Source organism: Excalfactoria chinensis, chromosome 2, assembly GCF_039878825.1.
Source record: "Excalfactoria chinensis isolate bCotChi1 chromosome 2, bCotChi1.hap2, whole genome shotgun sequence".
Classification (NCBI taxonomy): domain Eukaryota; kingdom Metazoa; phylum Chordata; class Aves; order Galliformes; family Phasianidae; genus Excalfactoria; species Excalfactoria chinensis.
In genome coordinates, this window is record NC_092826.1 from 18,612,282 (window position 1) to 18,628,316 (window position 16,035).

Genomic DNA, 16,035 nt, shown 5'->3' on the forward strand with positions numbered 1-16,035 from the left:
GCACCTTGCAGCTGAAGAGTAGCAGCTGCCCGGCGTCTCCGCGCCTCACCTCGAGTCTGTCACAGGCCCGCCCCGGGAACGCAGCTACGGCTGAGCGACGGCGGGGACGACCCTGAGACAGCCGAGGACGAACCGAAACCCGGCGACGGCTGCCGGAGGAGGAGGAGGAGGAGAGAGAGGCGGGGCGAGGCGGGGCAGGGCGGGGACAGGGCGCCCGGCTCCCCCCCCTCCGCCGTCTGGGGCCGCCGCTCCGCCCGCCCGGCCCGCGGCTGCCGGGAGCGACTGCATGCGCTCGGGCCGCCAGTGCGCAGCCGCGGCGGAGCGCAGCCGGGGAGGAGGAAGCGGCGCGGCGCGGGGGAAGGAGGCCGAGGCCGGCGGCGGCTCATGGCTCCGCGGGCGGGCGGGCGACAGAGGCGCGCGGGCGCGGGCCGCTAGCGCTCCCCAGGCGGCAGCTCCGGCGGGCGCGGGACGGGGCTCTGCTCGGCCCCCCTCGCGGCGGCGGCGGCTCCGGCTGCGTGTGGGGGGCGGCGGCGGGTCGTGCTCTCGTCGCCTGCCGCGGGCCGGTGGCATGGCCCCGTGGGGGAGCTCAGAAGGCTTCCCGGCTTGGAGGTCCGCGCAGCTCCTGCTCCTCGTCGTCTCCTGCTGCGGTACGTACCGGGCGTGACGCCACCCCACCGCCCCCGGCTCCGGGCCGCCCGCCGCGGGCTGGGCGAACAAAGCGGCCTTTCTGCCCGCGGCCCGGTCCCGGCGCTCGGCCCGGAGCGCTTCCCCGCCCCCTCCTCTATCCCCCCACTCCAACCCCCGCCGTTCCGCCGCTCGCGGTTTTAATAGTATTTCTTCGTTCTGGTGGGGTTGGTAATCTTTTCAGGGAGGTCCTGCGAACGGGCGCTGGGATGTGTCCCGGTCGCCCCCGTCGTTACCTTCCGCAGATATAAGTGGCCGGGAACTCCGGAGTTGGTACGCGACTGCACAAACACACACAGCCCGAGCCCTCGCAGTGCCGGGGGGGTGTTGGGCTCTGGGCAGTACGGCCGCTCCCGGCCGGGCCGGCTGTGGCACCGTGTGCGGGGGCCGTCGGGCTGTGGCACCCTGCGCGCAGGCCTCGTCGCACGGCTGGGGACCACCTGGGAGCTTTTGTTCAGCTCTTTCTCACTTGGTGCACGCAATGCCTTTTTGGCACGATCGCAGACCCCTCTTTAAACAAAGCTGCTAGTGAAAAACACTTAATAAGCGCGTCAGTGAATGTGCTTATGTTGTGTTTTGCAGTACGTAAGTAGCCCGGTGACATAATAGGTCAAACGCCAGATGCTGCGCGGCAGAGCTGCCCGTGGGCCCTCCCGGAGCTCGCTGTGTTATGAAGTTGAGCACAGGCGATGCCGCTGGGCCCCGGGTGAGCAGCAGCACGGAGCAGGCACTGCCCTGTGTGCAGAGGTCAGGCAGCGGCCCGTCCCTGAGTAGTGCCTCTGCTTCCAGCACGGGCTGAGCGTGTTCAGTTGGAGTCATTTTGCTGCTTAGGAATGTGGACCTACGGGCTGAGATGCTTGGTTTTGTCTGTGTGTAAGGCCTTGTCCAGCACGTGTCTGTGCTGTGAGTAGGACTGCAAGCTCCTGAGTATGGGCACTCAGCATAAATTCATAAGAACAGTTATCATTTCACTGATAAATGCATGTTTAGTTGAGCAGAAGGTTTGACTATGGAGCAGGAAACAGTTGTGAAAGTCTCAGCTCTGGACATGTTCAGCTGACCTTAGGTTTGTGTGCTTGAGAAATGTAACTTCTGTGCAGAGGCTTTTAATAAACTATGAATTCTTTTGTTGTATTTGCTACAACCAAAACAAAAAGTCAGAATTACTGTGATAAACCTCACCAGCTTGACTTCAGTCGTTAGATTCAGCTTGTGATTCTTCGGGCTGTTGTCAGCATTTCCACGATAACACTTAAACAACAAACACACTTTTGTTAGATGTGATAGTTGTCAGTTTTTGCTTGTTTTACTAAAAAGCTCAACCGAGTACAAATTGTGCTGAGTAATGTTTTCAGTGAACCTTCAATTCAAGCTTTCCAAAGTTTAACCAAGAACAAGGGCTTCATAATTTCTTTTGCCTCCCATAATCTTTGCTGGTAAAAGGACGCAGAACCTGCCTTCAGCCAGTGTGCTTCTTCTCCTGAAGTTTAGTTTCTCCCTACAGCTTCTTGTTATAAATGTTCTGACCCATTTCACTGCTTGAAGGAAAGGAACTTTCTTGTCCCCTAATCTGAGCATCCAAGAGGAATGCAAGCGTTGGCTGTATAGCAAGGCCAATTTCCAGCTGTCTCCTTCAGTTTGTCCTGTTCATTTCCTTGGGGAGAGGGAAGTGGGAGTGGGAAGCATTCCCTGTTAAAGTGTACTGCCTTGTAGAACTGCTTTTAGCTCTCCCAAACCAAACTAAACTACCAGCATGAATTTGATCAGGGCGCTACTGGCGGTAGAGCTCTGGACAGAGATGCTGATCCTGAGCAGAGCCTTGCAGATACCGTAATGCTACTGCATGTGAAGGCGTTAAATACACGAGGCAGCATTCAGGGTAAGCGCATGCTTGGAAGAGTAGTAGCGCTTCACTTTGACGACTTCCATTATATGATTGCGCAGCTATAATGCCTAGAATTTTCCACTAATTAAAATACAAACCTCATGGAGGTTGATATGTGGGCCTTGAGCTCTCTGGAGAATGTTTCTCTGTTTCCCTGTAGTTAGTGATTTTTTTTCAAACCTTCCTTCTGATGATGACTGTAATTATAAAAATCTGAGAAGGAGGAATACTGATGTGTAAAATATTGGAATAGCACTGAGTAACAAGAATTTTAGCTTGGTAGGATATTGGACCATGGTATTTATCTCTTGTTATAACGGGCCTTCCTGTTGACTTGGGAATTTTATATCCGATAAATACATCATTGTGCATTTCTCTTTATAACTCCAGCATGGCTTTTGCTGGGACAAATATGAAGACAATTCTGCATATCTCAAAGGCCCTGGCAGTTGCTTGCATTCAAAACAAAGACTGTATATGGCACGAAGTGGTTTCTTTAGGAGCAAAATATTGTTTGAGAAATTGGTCTTGTTCTCTTGAGGGCAGTGTTTTTCAGAACAGAGTCTGATGATTGATTAGCTGGAAATCAAATGAATTTTGTTTCCTTGTTAAAACATCAGCTTGGATTAGAGAACTGGATTCCTGTGTTGTTTGATTTTTGTTTAACCCTTGGCAGGATGGTGGTTTATGCCTCACAGATACTGTTAACACAGTGTTTTCAGGAGCATTCTGAGGACCAGTCAGGGAGAGATGGGTGTTGGAGAGCAGAGGCTGTGTTACAAAAAGTCTTTCAGGTGACACAGTGCAAAAGCTGGGCTGTCTTCGTTTGCACTGTGGGCTGGAGGTGTGGGTGTTCACCTCTACTTTACTTCAGGTGAGGTTTCTCATTATCTTAACTGTAGCTGTCATCCTACTGTGCTTATGTCAATTTCTGTCCCACTCGACAGAAGACCACAGCAGGCTTTTTGCTGTGTTTTGTAGGGCCACTAGTGATCAACACTGATGTACAGCTGGTAAATTTCCCACTGTTTTCTGGCTTCGGCAGATGTGATGAGAATAAAATAAAAGTGCAGCAATAGGAGTGCATGCCTGAAACAGCTCCAAGGTAGGAATTGGTGGCATGTTCTAGATGAGTCTTCATTCTGTATACCTACAGGATGGGATTGGCTTTACTGCTGACTGAGCATCACTGGAGCGCTGCTGACTGAGAATCATTAGAAGTCAGAAGATGACAATTCCCAGAAGTTGTAATTGAAACAGTGTTGTGTGCTACTAAGGTTGCAATGCAACAGCATTATTATGTAGCATTATATAGCATGTTATTTTGACCCATAGAGAGGGAGTGGGGGGGAAGAGAACATGTTATTATTATATAAGCTTTAAAATACTTAGTTCTGGATTAGTAGCATTCCAGGTTTCTGTAGTGCAGACGCTGCTTGAGATTATAATGTGACTGTGTATATAATGCATCGTTTATTTGGTTTTAAGACCAGGCAGGTTAAATTATCATTAAAGTTTACTGGCCTGGACCCAAATTTAAGTTCCATGTCAGTTTGTTCATGATGACGAGGAAGAATTAAACATTTCCCAGGTTCATTCACCTTGTTTGAAAGAATAGTTTGACTCATGTAAGCAAAGAGACTGCCAGCCCGTTTATTTAATTTTCTAAAGGAGTTGTGCTGTGAAGCCAGAACACGCTGTCCTAAAGGAACGACTTGGCTTCATAAATGATTGTACCTTAAAGTCTTGAATGTCACTTTTTAGTGATACGTCTGTGATATGCTGGACAAATACATTTTGCTAAGCTGTAAATCATATTATTGGCAAAACTGCTGCATTTAACATATTAGAATGGTTTCGTAGTCTTCGAAGGGAAAATGTCCTAACTTTAATGGCATAGAAACTTCTATTGTCTGATAAGTTTATCATCGGTCAAGTTGTGCAAGTCATTCAGATGGCTGCTCAGTGCCAGTCGAGCCTGTAGTCTGTAACTGTGAGAATCCCAGAATGGCCCAGGTTGGAAGGGACCTGAAGGATCATGAAGCTCCAAACCCCTGCCGGAGGCTGGGCCACCAACCTCCATATCTAATACTAGGCCAGGCGGCCCATGGCCCCATCCAAACTGGCCTTGAATACCTCCAGGAATGGGGCATCCACAGCCTCTCTGGGCAAAAGAGATCTCATGGGCAGTATTTAAAGTAAGATTAGTTTGAAAGGGGAAGAAGAAAACAGAACCCAGGTAACCTCTTATCAAAAGGAATTTCCAAATTTAATCTAATTGGTGTAAGCATGCCCTGAATGAGAACACCTTCAGCTGGAGGGAGAGCGAAGAGGTACTTGTAACTGGAATGAGGACAGAAGCCACCTGACTTCATTACTGTCATCAGAGCAAAACACATAATTAGCTTGGCTTCTCCAGCTTCTTTCTGTCCTTGCTGGGAGATGAAGCGCACTGCCGGGTTAGCGCTAGATGGGTTCTGCAGGTGATTCTGTTGACTCCTTTGTTGCACCCAGTTGCCTTTCACCATCAAATAGCTGTACTGTATGTACTAACTGTATTATTTTCAACTAAGCACTAAACTTATTTTTTTGTCTGACCTGGCTAAGACTTGCAATTATGATCAGTCTTCTGTTTCATGAATGGAAACACGGTGTCACAAAATGTCAGGGAACAGAGGGGACCTCGAAAGATCATCTAGTTCAGCCTCCAGTTCTTAAGATGTATATTGTTGATATGTGAGGTGCTGGACACATTTGCTTTTTATCACAGTTTCTTAAGCTGCAGAAAGAATTTGTTCATATTTGTTTAGCATGAAACTCATTCCCTTGGATACTTTTTTGTTCATGGCTACAATCTGTACTACATGTATAAGATATTTTTACTTTTCTAGACTGTATTTTCCAGTGTCACTGCTCCATTTATATTGTCCCAGACAGTTAATAGTGATGCTGAATGCTGGCACAGCTGACATAGCCAGTGAGGCATTAATGAGAGTGTGATTTGTTAGCAAGCTTGGCTATTTTTTGCTGTTTCACAGTTCATACAGTAGTGCTTGTATTCATCTGAGAATTACTAGCTGTAACCTTTTACAGCACCAGTTATTACTGACGTGTCTGCCTCTTGGTAAGATTCAACCTACTTAGTTGACATGGTTGTAGAAACAAACAAACAAACTTGGGTACCAATGTATTTAACATCATAGAAGGTGGCTGTAGGTCCAAGTTCCTGTGTTCTTCCTGCCAGCAGAAGTAAAGCTCCAAGTGGTTTATACTGCAGGCTGTGTGATAGTGTGCTCTGAAAAGCTGTGTTGTTCTGGCTCTTGAGTGTGTTCTGCAGTTGAGTTTTTACTGCTGTTGTAATGGAACCATTAGGGATGTTTTGTTACACTGAAGTTGATAGTTGAGTTGAAGTACACAGTACTGGTTCTTGTGAATATCTGTCCTTAAATACTACATCAGTGTAGCAGGTAGGTGGGCGCAAGTACTTCCACAGGCCTTACTCTGAATTTTGGTCCTGACTTGTTTCTCTGCGTTACATTTAGATGTACTTTAACTTTTGTTGCATGTTAACCCATAGATGAGAGAAAGTCTTTTTAGCAAGGCAAATATATCTAGAACTGATCCATGAGATTTTTTTTTTCCCGTCTGTTCTGACAGCCTGAATTTCAGGCTATAAGAGAACTGCTGATAACTTTCTCATCAGTGCCATGAGGATCAACTTTCTGGAAGCAGTCAGGGGAAGACAAAGAGGATTATTTAATTTGTCCTTATTTGTTTCTGGATCAACAGTGAGTTAGAAAGCAATAATTAAAGCCAAAAGTAAATTAACACTCTAAAGGTTAACCTATTTTGGAGAGGGGGGGGAAATGTCACACAGAAATATTTGGTTTTGCATCTTGAGTTGTCATAGGACGATGTGACTTTCCACTTAAGCATCTTGTGACTTACCAGGTACTTCCCCAGATACCTCTAGTTGGCTGTGGAAATTTGTTTGATGCAAGAGAGCTGAACTTTCTCACTGTTACTGTGGGCAACAGAGTTTCAGCAGAGCAATGAAAGTGAACTAGCTGCCTGTCCGCATGTGGTGGCAGTAAGCATGAACTTTTTTTTTAGGCTCTGAGTTGCATATTTTCACCGTCCTGATGCGTGTCTGTAATGTTTCCTCTATGAAGGGGAAGTCCCCAGGACTTTGTGTAGCAAAGAGCAGAATTCTTATGTCAGTTGCAGCCAGCAGATAAGACAGTGATTCTCTAACAAGCAGTGTGAGCGTGCTCTGGTGTGAGGCGGGACACTAATGAAGTTGCTTAAGTTTAAAATTTAGGGAGAAAGCCCCGCTGTTAGAAGTTCTGTAACTTAGTTTTACCATGCCAGCTCTGTATCGCAGGTCCCTCTGGAAGCACAATTTGTGCAAATAGATTTCTCATGAGAAATATTTTCTTCCATCTACTCTGTACTGTCATACTTGTAATAAGTTGTTCTACTCTGTGCATCTTTCTAGTGATCCTACTCATTAAAGAACTGTTCCTTGTAGAAGAATTTCTTAGTAGCTGGAGTGAGCAATTGAGAACAGAAGATTGAAATTTTGTTGATAGGTTTTGAAGAGGGGAAAGCACGTGCTCATGTTCATGTGTTGGCTCCTAGGTTGCAGCTGTGTATGAAGTTTCATTAGAGTTTTGTCAGCATCTTTTGCTGTACTTAGTAAAGCATACTGAAATCTAAGAATGAGTTTGTTTGTCTTTACAGAGTGTTTTAGTTCTGCAAGATTACATTCTGAGTATTTTGGGGATAAAAGAAAATGAAAACTTCAAGTAGGAGTACTGTAGTAACTGAGACTGAGAATGCTAACAAATAGGGTCACATCATGCGCTAACTAAATCTTATACGTAAACATGTTCCTCCTGTTGCACAGCATTAGGTGGAGGCCTGAGCTCCTATCCCAGTTTTCCTGCAGATGTAGCTGAAGGAAGCCTTTTTCAGAGAGAACGATTCTAGAGTTCTAATTAACATGCTGTTTTATTTGTTGCATTCTTGTGTTTACTGCGCTCTGCTCTTCACACTACTAAGCAATTACAGTTTTCCATTTGCTCACTTCCAAAGAGCAGCTCAGTGAGAGTGTGCAGGGATTTAATTCAAATGTGCAAACTGTAGGGAAATATTTGTAACTGAACCGGGCAGTGTTCATATTTCTTCGTTTTCCTCCAGCTGTTATTTGTAAGTGTGAAGATGTGATGAGACATCTCCTTCCGTGATGCAAACACTAATTGAAATTTTCCCAAATAATGGCCATTGGCAAGTCAAGAAAATGAATGGTGTAATTGTTGGTCACCAGCGTGTTGATCTCACCGACATGGAGCTGTGTGTAATGTTGGGGTTTGCCTTGGATAGCTGGTGATCAGTAGGAATGGCTTCCCTCATCAGAGCTCTTTTCCATATATTTCTTATCCAGGGATGCGATTAGAGCAACCAGTTCCATGGTTACAGATTGTAGGCTTGAAAGCTGGAAAGTCATCACAGAATGGCCCAGGTTGGAAGGGACTTCAAGGATCATGAAGCTCCAATTCCCCTGCCACAGGCAGGGCCGCCAACCTCCACATTTAATATTAGACTGGGCTGCCCGGGGCCCTATCCAACCTGGCCTTGAACACCTCCAGGGATGGGACATCCACAGCCTCTCTGGGCAGCCTGTGCCAGCACCTCACCACCCTCTTGGTAAAGAACTTCCCCCTGACCTGCAATGTAAATCTTCCTTCGTTCAACTTAAAACCATTTCCTCTTGTCCTGCCATTATCTACCCTTGTAAAGAGTTGACTCCCCTCCTGTTTATAGGCTCTGTTAGGTACTGAAAGGCTGCAGAGAGGTAAAGTCTTCAAGGCATGTTCATGGCTGGATGGGGCTCTGAGCACTCCGGCCTAGCTGTAGGTGCCCCTGTTCCTTGCAGGGAAGTTGGACTAGATGACCCTTTAATGGCCCTTTCAAATCAAGCAATTCAGAGGCAGAGCCATTCTTTAATACAGAGGTACAAGGTGTCAGGGAAAGCAGCTGTTACTTAAGAGGCTGAGAAAATGTGTGTAAGGGAACTGTTTTTGGTGCTGTTTTACTTTTTTATTGTAAGGTGTGCCATAGGACTGAGTGAACATCTGATCAGTGTAAGTTGTTACTCCTAGGAGTTACCAGCAGTCGAGAAAAGGGGGTGGAGTTCAGGAGAACCTGGGGTATGCAAACGTCCTGCTCTCAGGTTATGTGGGTTCACTCAGGCAAGCAAATGTCACAGAAACTTTGACATCCTGATTCTTACCAGTGCTGTAGAAGAGATAAGTAAATGAACAGAGATCTTAGAGGGTCGTAGTAACTCAACACTTGGCTTTTGTCAGCAATTTGAAACATCTCTTTTTGTGACCCTGACGCACATTCCTCTTCCTCTCTGATGCTGGCATTAGGGCGTTCTGTGCTCTTCAACTGCTGTAGTGCTGATGTGCCTCAGCACTGCCTGTTCCACCAGTCCAGCTGCTGCCAACCTCCCTGGTGGTGCTTAACCAGCACTTCACAGTGCCTGTGGCCCAGGTGCTGTTCGGCTTTTTCCTTCCCATCCCCAGTGTGTGGTTATCTGGTGTGCCTGTCACTTTTGTGTGCTCTAGGAAAGCATCAGTGGTACTGTAATTCTAATGTAAATGGCAGTCCACCATGCTAAAACTGAGCTCTGATGCTCTTGCTAATTCCACAATTCAAACTTGCTGGTTTTCTTCTTCTCTTACAGAAGTCTGGGGTGTTACTGCTGCTAGCAGAGTCTTTATGCTGTATATGGGTTAGGCTTGGTAAAAGGAGTCTGTTCTTCTCTTGCTGTAGTGAGGAGCATGGTCAGCCTTTCCCACAAACTCCTGGAGGCCTAAGCTGTGTGCAGTGCCAATGGGACTGTGAGGAGCTGCCCAAGACCAGGAGGTCCTGTATCCAGGATATGTGGAGTTGAAGGAGCAGCAGTGCTGCAAGCTGCTCTGTGTGGTGACGTCCCTCTGAAGCCAGAACTGCCATGCATGGGGGACTGAGAGACCCCTGTCTGCACTCCCAGCTAACAAAAAGTCCTTTTAGTGCTGGACACTGGCTTTTTAGGATCAGTATTGTGTGATTAAGCTGTACGTCTGTCCTGAAATGTTAAGTAAAAGCGTGGAGACCAGGCATACATACATGGAACCAAGCAAGTAAGCATGCATTTAAATCCCTCTCAACAAGTTTCTGGAACTCTCCCTAGTTTGTGGTTTTGCAAAGGAGATGGACCTGAATTCTGGGTAGCTATTTTGAGCCTTAGGTATGAAAAAATTCACCATAAAATGCAATAGCTTTTAGATATGATTAATGGCCAAAGTAAATCTGAGTTTCATTTTTAATTTGAGATCCTACTTGCTGACCATACTGCACACTTGGGAGTCAATAAATTGCTCAAAGCACTTAATTTGAAATGAACACCACGTGTGAGAAACTGAGGATGTGTTATTTAAGTAAAATGACTGCATCAAACATTTTTTGCAAAGGAGATGATGTATTCAGATAGGAAGAAAAGCTGGAATAGCTTTAAAGTTGAGAATTGCTGCACAGAATTTATAAGTTATTGCTGTATATGTAAGGATCATGGCAACAGATCCTTACTGAGCAACACCTTCATGCCTGCACTGAATGCTGTATACTTTGATATATTTTTGAAGTATCTGTAGACTTTTTAGTTTATTTAGATGTATGATGGGGTTTGTTTGCAGTTCATGGAGTTCCATTGTTCTGGGCCTACTCTTCTGCCTATATCTGGAAATCTGCTATTAAAGAGAAAGGATGTGTACTTAAATGAGCTATATGCTTTATTACTACATAAAAGCAGATAAATAGAAATTTGAACATGTAGGCATTATGTCTGACATTGATCTTCTACTTGTCACCATGCTATGTCATATTTCTTGCTATTTTAACACTGTGCTTTTCTTTATAACGGGTGTAGGAGCAAGTGTTGGATTTTTTTTATCAGGTAGGCTTTTAATAGAGTGAAATGTCTCCTGCGTATGTAATTTTTAACTATTTATTTCACAGCAGGCTTAATGCTTTGAAATCTAGACACATTTTCCTTTTCAAACTATAGTCCTTAGAAAAGAAATCCATAGCTATTTAAGCTGTGGAATGATTCTACAGAAATAAAGTGTTTGCTGTTGGTAGCGTGGCTGAGGCTTGTTTTTTTAGTAGTACTGTATTCTTCAGAGTTAAACTTCTCAAGAGACACACAGCCCTCGGCTAAGTCCAGGCTAAGAACTTCTGTCATTAATACACCAACTTGGTTTCCTAAGTCAACCCTTCCTTCTTTATGTTCAGGCAGTGGTAGGGCTCCTGTTCCTTTGGTTGATTGTTTCCCTAGCCCTGCCTTAGTGAGGTTAGTCATTGACTCACTTGTCATTCTGCTGGTGCTATGTTGACAGAATCAAAGTAAGCCTTTGTTTTTCGGACATGCATATGACTGTATGTAAATACTAATAAGTCCTGTGATTGTTTCGAACACACACAAACACATGTATATCTATAGGAAAAAAATAAAAGTGTGGAATTTTAATCCAAGCTCAGCCTTGACTCAGCTGTGCTTTGTTATAATCAGTGTAAATTTTACTGGTGGCATCAATAAGGTTAAAGTCAAATCAAAGTGAGCAGCTTTCGAAAAATGAAGCAAAACTTTTCCCTGCAGTTTCATGATTACAAGCAGAGAAATTAATTAGAAACCATAGGAATTTGTATTGGCCTGCTTATTAATTCAAAATCGTGTTGATAAAAGGCTGCACTTGAAAACTTTGCCCAGGCTTACTTATTGTAGGCCATTTGTCTTTGGTTTAGGTGGGAAATCTCTACAGTTTGGTTCAGCCGACAGGAGTGTCTTGTACCGTCACTTTCAGTTGCAGCAAGCCTAACAGTTGTCATTCTTGGGACTGAACTGGGTAAAATACTACAGGAGTGGGTACAGATCTCTGGAGAAACCACATTGCCTTGGTGTCCCAACGCTGACAATGGCAGAAGCCATGTACAAGTCAGTACAGTTAGTGTCTGTGGATGTCTGTAGATGATGCAGAAAGCAAAAATCAAGTAAATAGTCAAGTGAGTAACAATCAGTGGTGAAGTATAAACAGTGCAAGAACTTAAGTATTCTGTCTTCACAGCATGCACTTCATCGCAAATAAGCTGCGCTCTTCAGTTTTGCAATCTTCATAAACTTCGGAGTACTTCCTAATTTTAGAAAGCAGTATTTGTACGTGCTATCAATACGAGATGAAGAATGGAAAACTCCTATCATGAAATATTCCAGGCTTCGCTTATAGTTCAGAATTGTACCTCTTGCAATGATATCCTCTTCCATTTTGTCAGTAGTGAATACAGGCTGAAACCAATGTTCTTAAATTGTGGCTTATTATTATTCATTGGGCAGAGTTGCCAGTAAGGAATTGTAAACGATGTAATCTGCTTTCATCAATGCACAAGTGTAACAATGCTTTTCATGCAAATTGAAAAGGAGCTACATCTGAAAGAATACAACTGCCTGTCAAATGTGGTAAACGGTATTAACATAAAATACTAGTATCTTTGCACATAGCTGTTTTCCAAAGCATTTTTCATCCCATTCTTCACATGTCAGTTTGTTTCACTTGTACACTGGATGGATTTGAGAGACCCAGAAAATAGCTGCTATTTGAGATTTGGTTGGCTGTTACGTCACATGTGGCACCTCTTTCTAAGAGGGCACTTATACCTCAAGCAGCGACTTCCTGGTGCTAAACTTTCTTAAAAGTAGGCTTACTCTGGAAGGATCCTGTTAACCTGACTTACACCTAAATTTGTGGAGCTTTTCTGGTAGGACTTGCTTGGAAACAGACCTTCAAAGAATACTTTTCCTTTCAAAATGCTCTGTGTGTAATTGCCTAAAAGCTCTTTATTATCTGAGGATTAAGTATTAAGATAGACTAATATCCCCTCTCTCTAATAGTATTCCTGTGAAGTGTTCTTGTTTACAGGGTAGAAGCTGAAGCACAGAAATTTAATAGCTGCTCCGTAATTGTTCATGAATAGTGTTTGCTACTTCCCATTTTTCTCATTGCTTCTGATTTTGTGTGCAGTTTGAGGAATGGGCTTGGCTAAGGCAGAGTCAGTATTGGGAAAAGGCAAGCTTGTTAATGGAACAAGAGGCACCAGGAATGTGGCTTACTGATCTGAACCTGTCTTCAGTGTAGGCAGGCTGGTCTGTTTGCTGAAATGTCTGCAGCTCCATTGTGTCATGTCCTCAAATGTGCCCATCACACGTATCCTGGAGGCAGGCTTTGGATCTGGAAAATTACTGCTCAGAGGAGGGGAGATAAAGGCTGAAGGGTGGTCCTAAAGTGTACGAGTACAAACAGCACCCTTTAGGGAAGGATGCAGTTGCTGAATTTTTGTTGTGGAGCTGAAAGGAGGCTACTTGAGAGCAGCACTCCTTCTATTAGGGTATTTAAAATTCAGCTCCAATCCATACCTGTCTGGTTTTACAGATGTAACTACCATCTCACTTCTCTCATTCCCAAAATTCCAGTCCCCTTCTGCTCAGATGAAATACAACCCATTGTGTATTTAAGCTATTCCTTCTAAAGTGAATGCATGCAGATTTCTTCAGCAAAGCTTAGGGGTGGGATCTGCTGCTGCTTAGAGACCTTCAGACCAGTTGAAGGAAACATGTCTTTGGAAGCAGAAACATAAAACATTTTTTCTCATTAATTACTATATTCTATGTGGACTCTCATTTAATAGCAGGTATTTGTGTTGGAATGCTAGTAAAAATATATATGTTATTATGAAATTAAAACTGGATTTGGGGGGCTGCTGCTCTTCTCCCAAATGCATTAGAAATAAGTGCAAAGTATTGAGAAGTTGATGGGAATGTACAGATGCACGTGTTTGCTCTTAGGCTGCGTGATGCATTGGGAGCTGGTCTCAGGGTGATGCTCAGCCAGGTTACACAGGGAGTGAGTGAAGTGATCAACTCAGGTGGCTTTTGGAGAACTGAGTTGTGAGCTGGGTGGACAGCGGGGCTGGGCAGCAATTAATTACTCACCCTGCAGGACTGGCCTTCAGCCATGCAGAGTCCCTCCCTGTAGTGCTGGCTGATGTTTTCTGGTGGGAGAGCAGGAACACATTTTGATTTCCCACACCTTTAAGTCCTTTTTTTTTTTGTTGCTGTTGTTGTTTTGTTTTTAAATATTGTAAATTGGACTGCAGGAAAAAAAGAATCTCAAATTGGTAAAACTTTTAGCAGAAAGTAAGTTTGTCTTTGGTAAGTCAGATGTGAGAATGTTTTTTGGCCAAGATGGGGGAAATAAGAACTGAAAAAAGGCTGTGTTGAGGCAAAAGTGGAGATAGGGCGCGTAGGTGTAGGGTTAATATGCTGGAAGATAATTATGAATAGGAATGTCAGAGTAAATGCTGATAAGGATTTTGGAAATACCTGTTAGAGCACATTCTGCTCTCCAAGGCATTCATTCCTCTCATTATGTTGAAGCCTCTCTTCCTGTTTGTGCTTTTGTCATGAGAGCTCCATCCTAGAACATCCTAGTGTGGATGTATTTCCACTCTTATCTCTGCCTTTCCCTACCAATGGGAGAGAGGCCTTTGGTAAGGTCCTGCAGACTGAGGCTTGCTCTGGTTTCTTCCTCAGTATCACAAGGTCCTCGGGGGTTAGGGGAGCACCATGTGTGAATGTGCTCCTGTTCCAGAAGCTGTCAATGGAGCTGGATGTGCATCAGCCTGAGAATGCCAGTTTGTCAACCTGCACAGTGCTGGAGTTGAGGGAACTGCGGAGCCTCGGGTATGGCTGCATTCATGAGATCTCTTTCCCTTAACAGTGGCTTATGTTTTGGCTCCGCAGGGCTTTTTCATTAAAAAGGTAACATTAGGTGGGTTTGAATGACCCAGCTCAATCCTCTGTAAATGGGCCTGTATTGGGGTCATCTCTATAACTTCAGTGAAATCTGCTTGTTCCAATTGCTGTGAACTTGCGTTTAAGACATGAAGGTTCAGAGTGCTGCCACATCAAATTTGGATTTATTTGATCCTGTGATAAATAACGCTAGTCTCATCAATTGTATAGATTGATCCAGTTTCTTGTGAAATGCTCTGGCTCACATTGTGATTGTGCTGCACTGGGTTACATGCATGTGGCTTGACAGAGAAGCATCTGTACACATTTCAATGGCTTGAGAAAAATTTAGTTCACATTCTGAACTAATAACAGCAATATAGTATCATAGCATGTCCTGAGTTGAAAAGGCCCACAATGATAATCTAGTTTCAATCCCCCTGCTATGTGCAGGGTCGCCAACCACCAGACCAGACTGCCCAGAGCCGCGTCCAACCAGGCCCTGAATGCATCCACAACCTCCTTGGGCAACCTGTTCCAATGCATCACCACCCTCTGTATGAAAAACTTCCTTTTAAATATCTAACCTAAACCTCCCCTGTCTCAGTTTAAAACCATTCCTCTTTGTCCTAATATAAAACTGAAAGATGTCCAGGCTTAAGGTTAATGTAATGAAATAAAACTTGGGATCTTGTGACCTATACAATACTTTCTTCTTAATGGCTGTATCGAGAGTAAGTATAGAAAGTGCATTTAGAGTCTTACAATCTTCATTGTACACTGGGGCACCTACAATTCATTGTGATCATTTAATTTCTATCAGAAACTAGAGTTCACCAGTGGTGATTTCTGTATCTTGGGGATGTATTCTCACAGCACTGGAGCATTTTGAAACAAACTTTGTTCTCTTGGACAAAGTTCCATGCATCATGACAGCTGTGCTCTGCTGAATTGCAGCTGCTTAACTCACTGTTAAGTCAGATGCTTATTCAACTTTACTGAAGGGATTTCTTTGCTTCATTTTGCCATTGTGGAGCCATAGTACTGTCTAACAGTCTCTTGTTTGTAGATAGTGATAGCAGAAGATTGTCTAACTTTTTTAATTACCGCGAATCCCCATGGCAAGAGGATCCAGCACCCTGCAGTACTTTGCAATTTCAGAAGTATTCCGGCTGTCCCATGCACTTCTTTTCATTGCATACAGGGGTGACAGTGTTAACTGTCTCTCTTTATATTGCAACTACGTTTTTTTACAATTGTTTTCACATGAGCTATCCGCCTGTTTCTATAGCTACCTCCAACATAACATAATTGAGACTATCCTGAATGCCTCGCAGGGTTTCCAAGGGACCAGACCTTTACCTTTGGTGTGCAGGAGTTTGAACTTTAGTTAATCTTGGGCAAGGAGGGAAGTGAGGGAGAAAGAAGGATGTTAGCTCTGAGCAGCTGCTCGTTTCACCTGGTTTTGCTATCCTATTGATCTGCAGCAGATTTTTACTGATAGCTTTCTCACTTATTAATGCTGCTGTAGCTTGTCTGTTCTTTCTTCTGTGCTTCCCACTGCCTGGGTAGC

General features: G+C 44.3%; 1 protein-coding gene across 1 annotated transcript in view; it reads left to right on the top strand.

The window, feature by feature from the left end:
• The first annotated feature begins 252 nt into the window (after positions 1–252).
• Positions 253–16,035, top strand: part of LRP12 (LDL receptor related protein 12) — a 49,666-nt gene continuing 33,883 nt past the window's right edge. Inside the window, exon 1 of the mRNA XM_072329489.1 lies at positions 253–647. Coding sequence (XP_072185590.1) covers positions 287–647 — 361 coding nt within the window. The 5' untranslated portion in view covers positions 253–286. The remainder of the gene's footprint in view (positions 648–16,035) is intronic.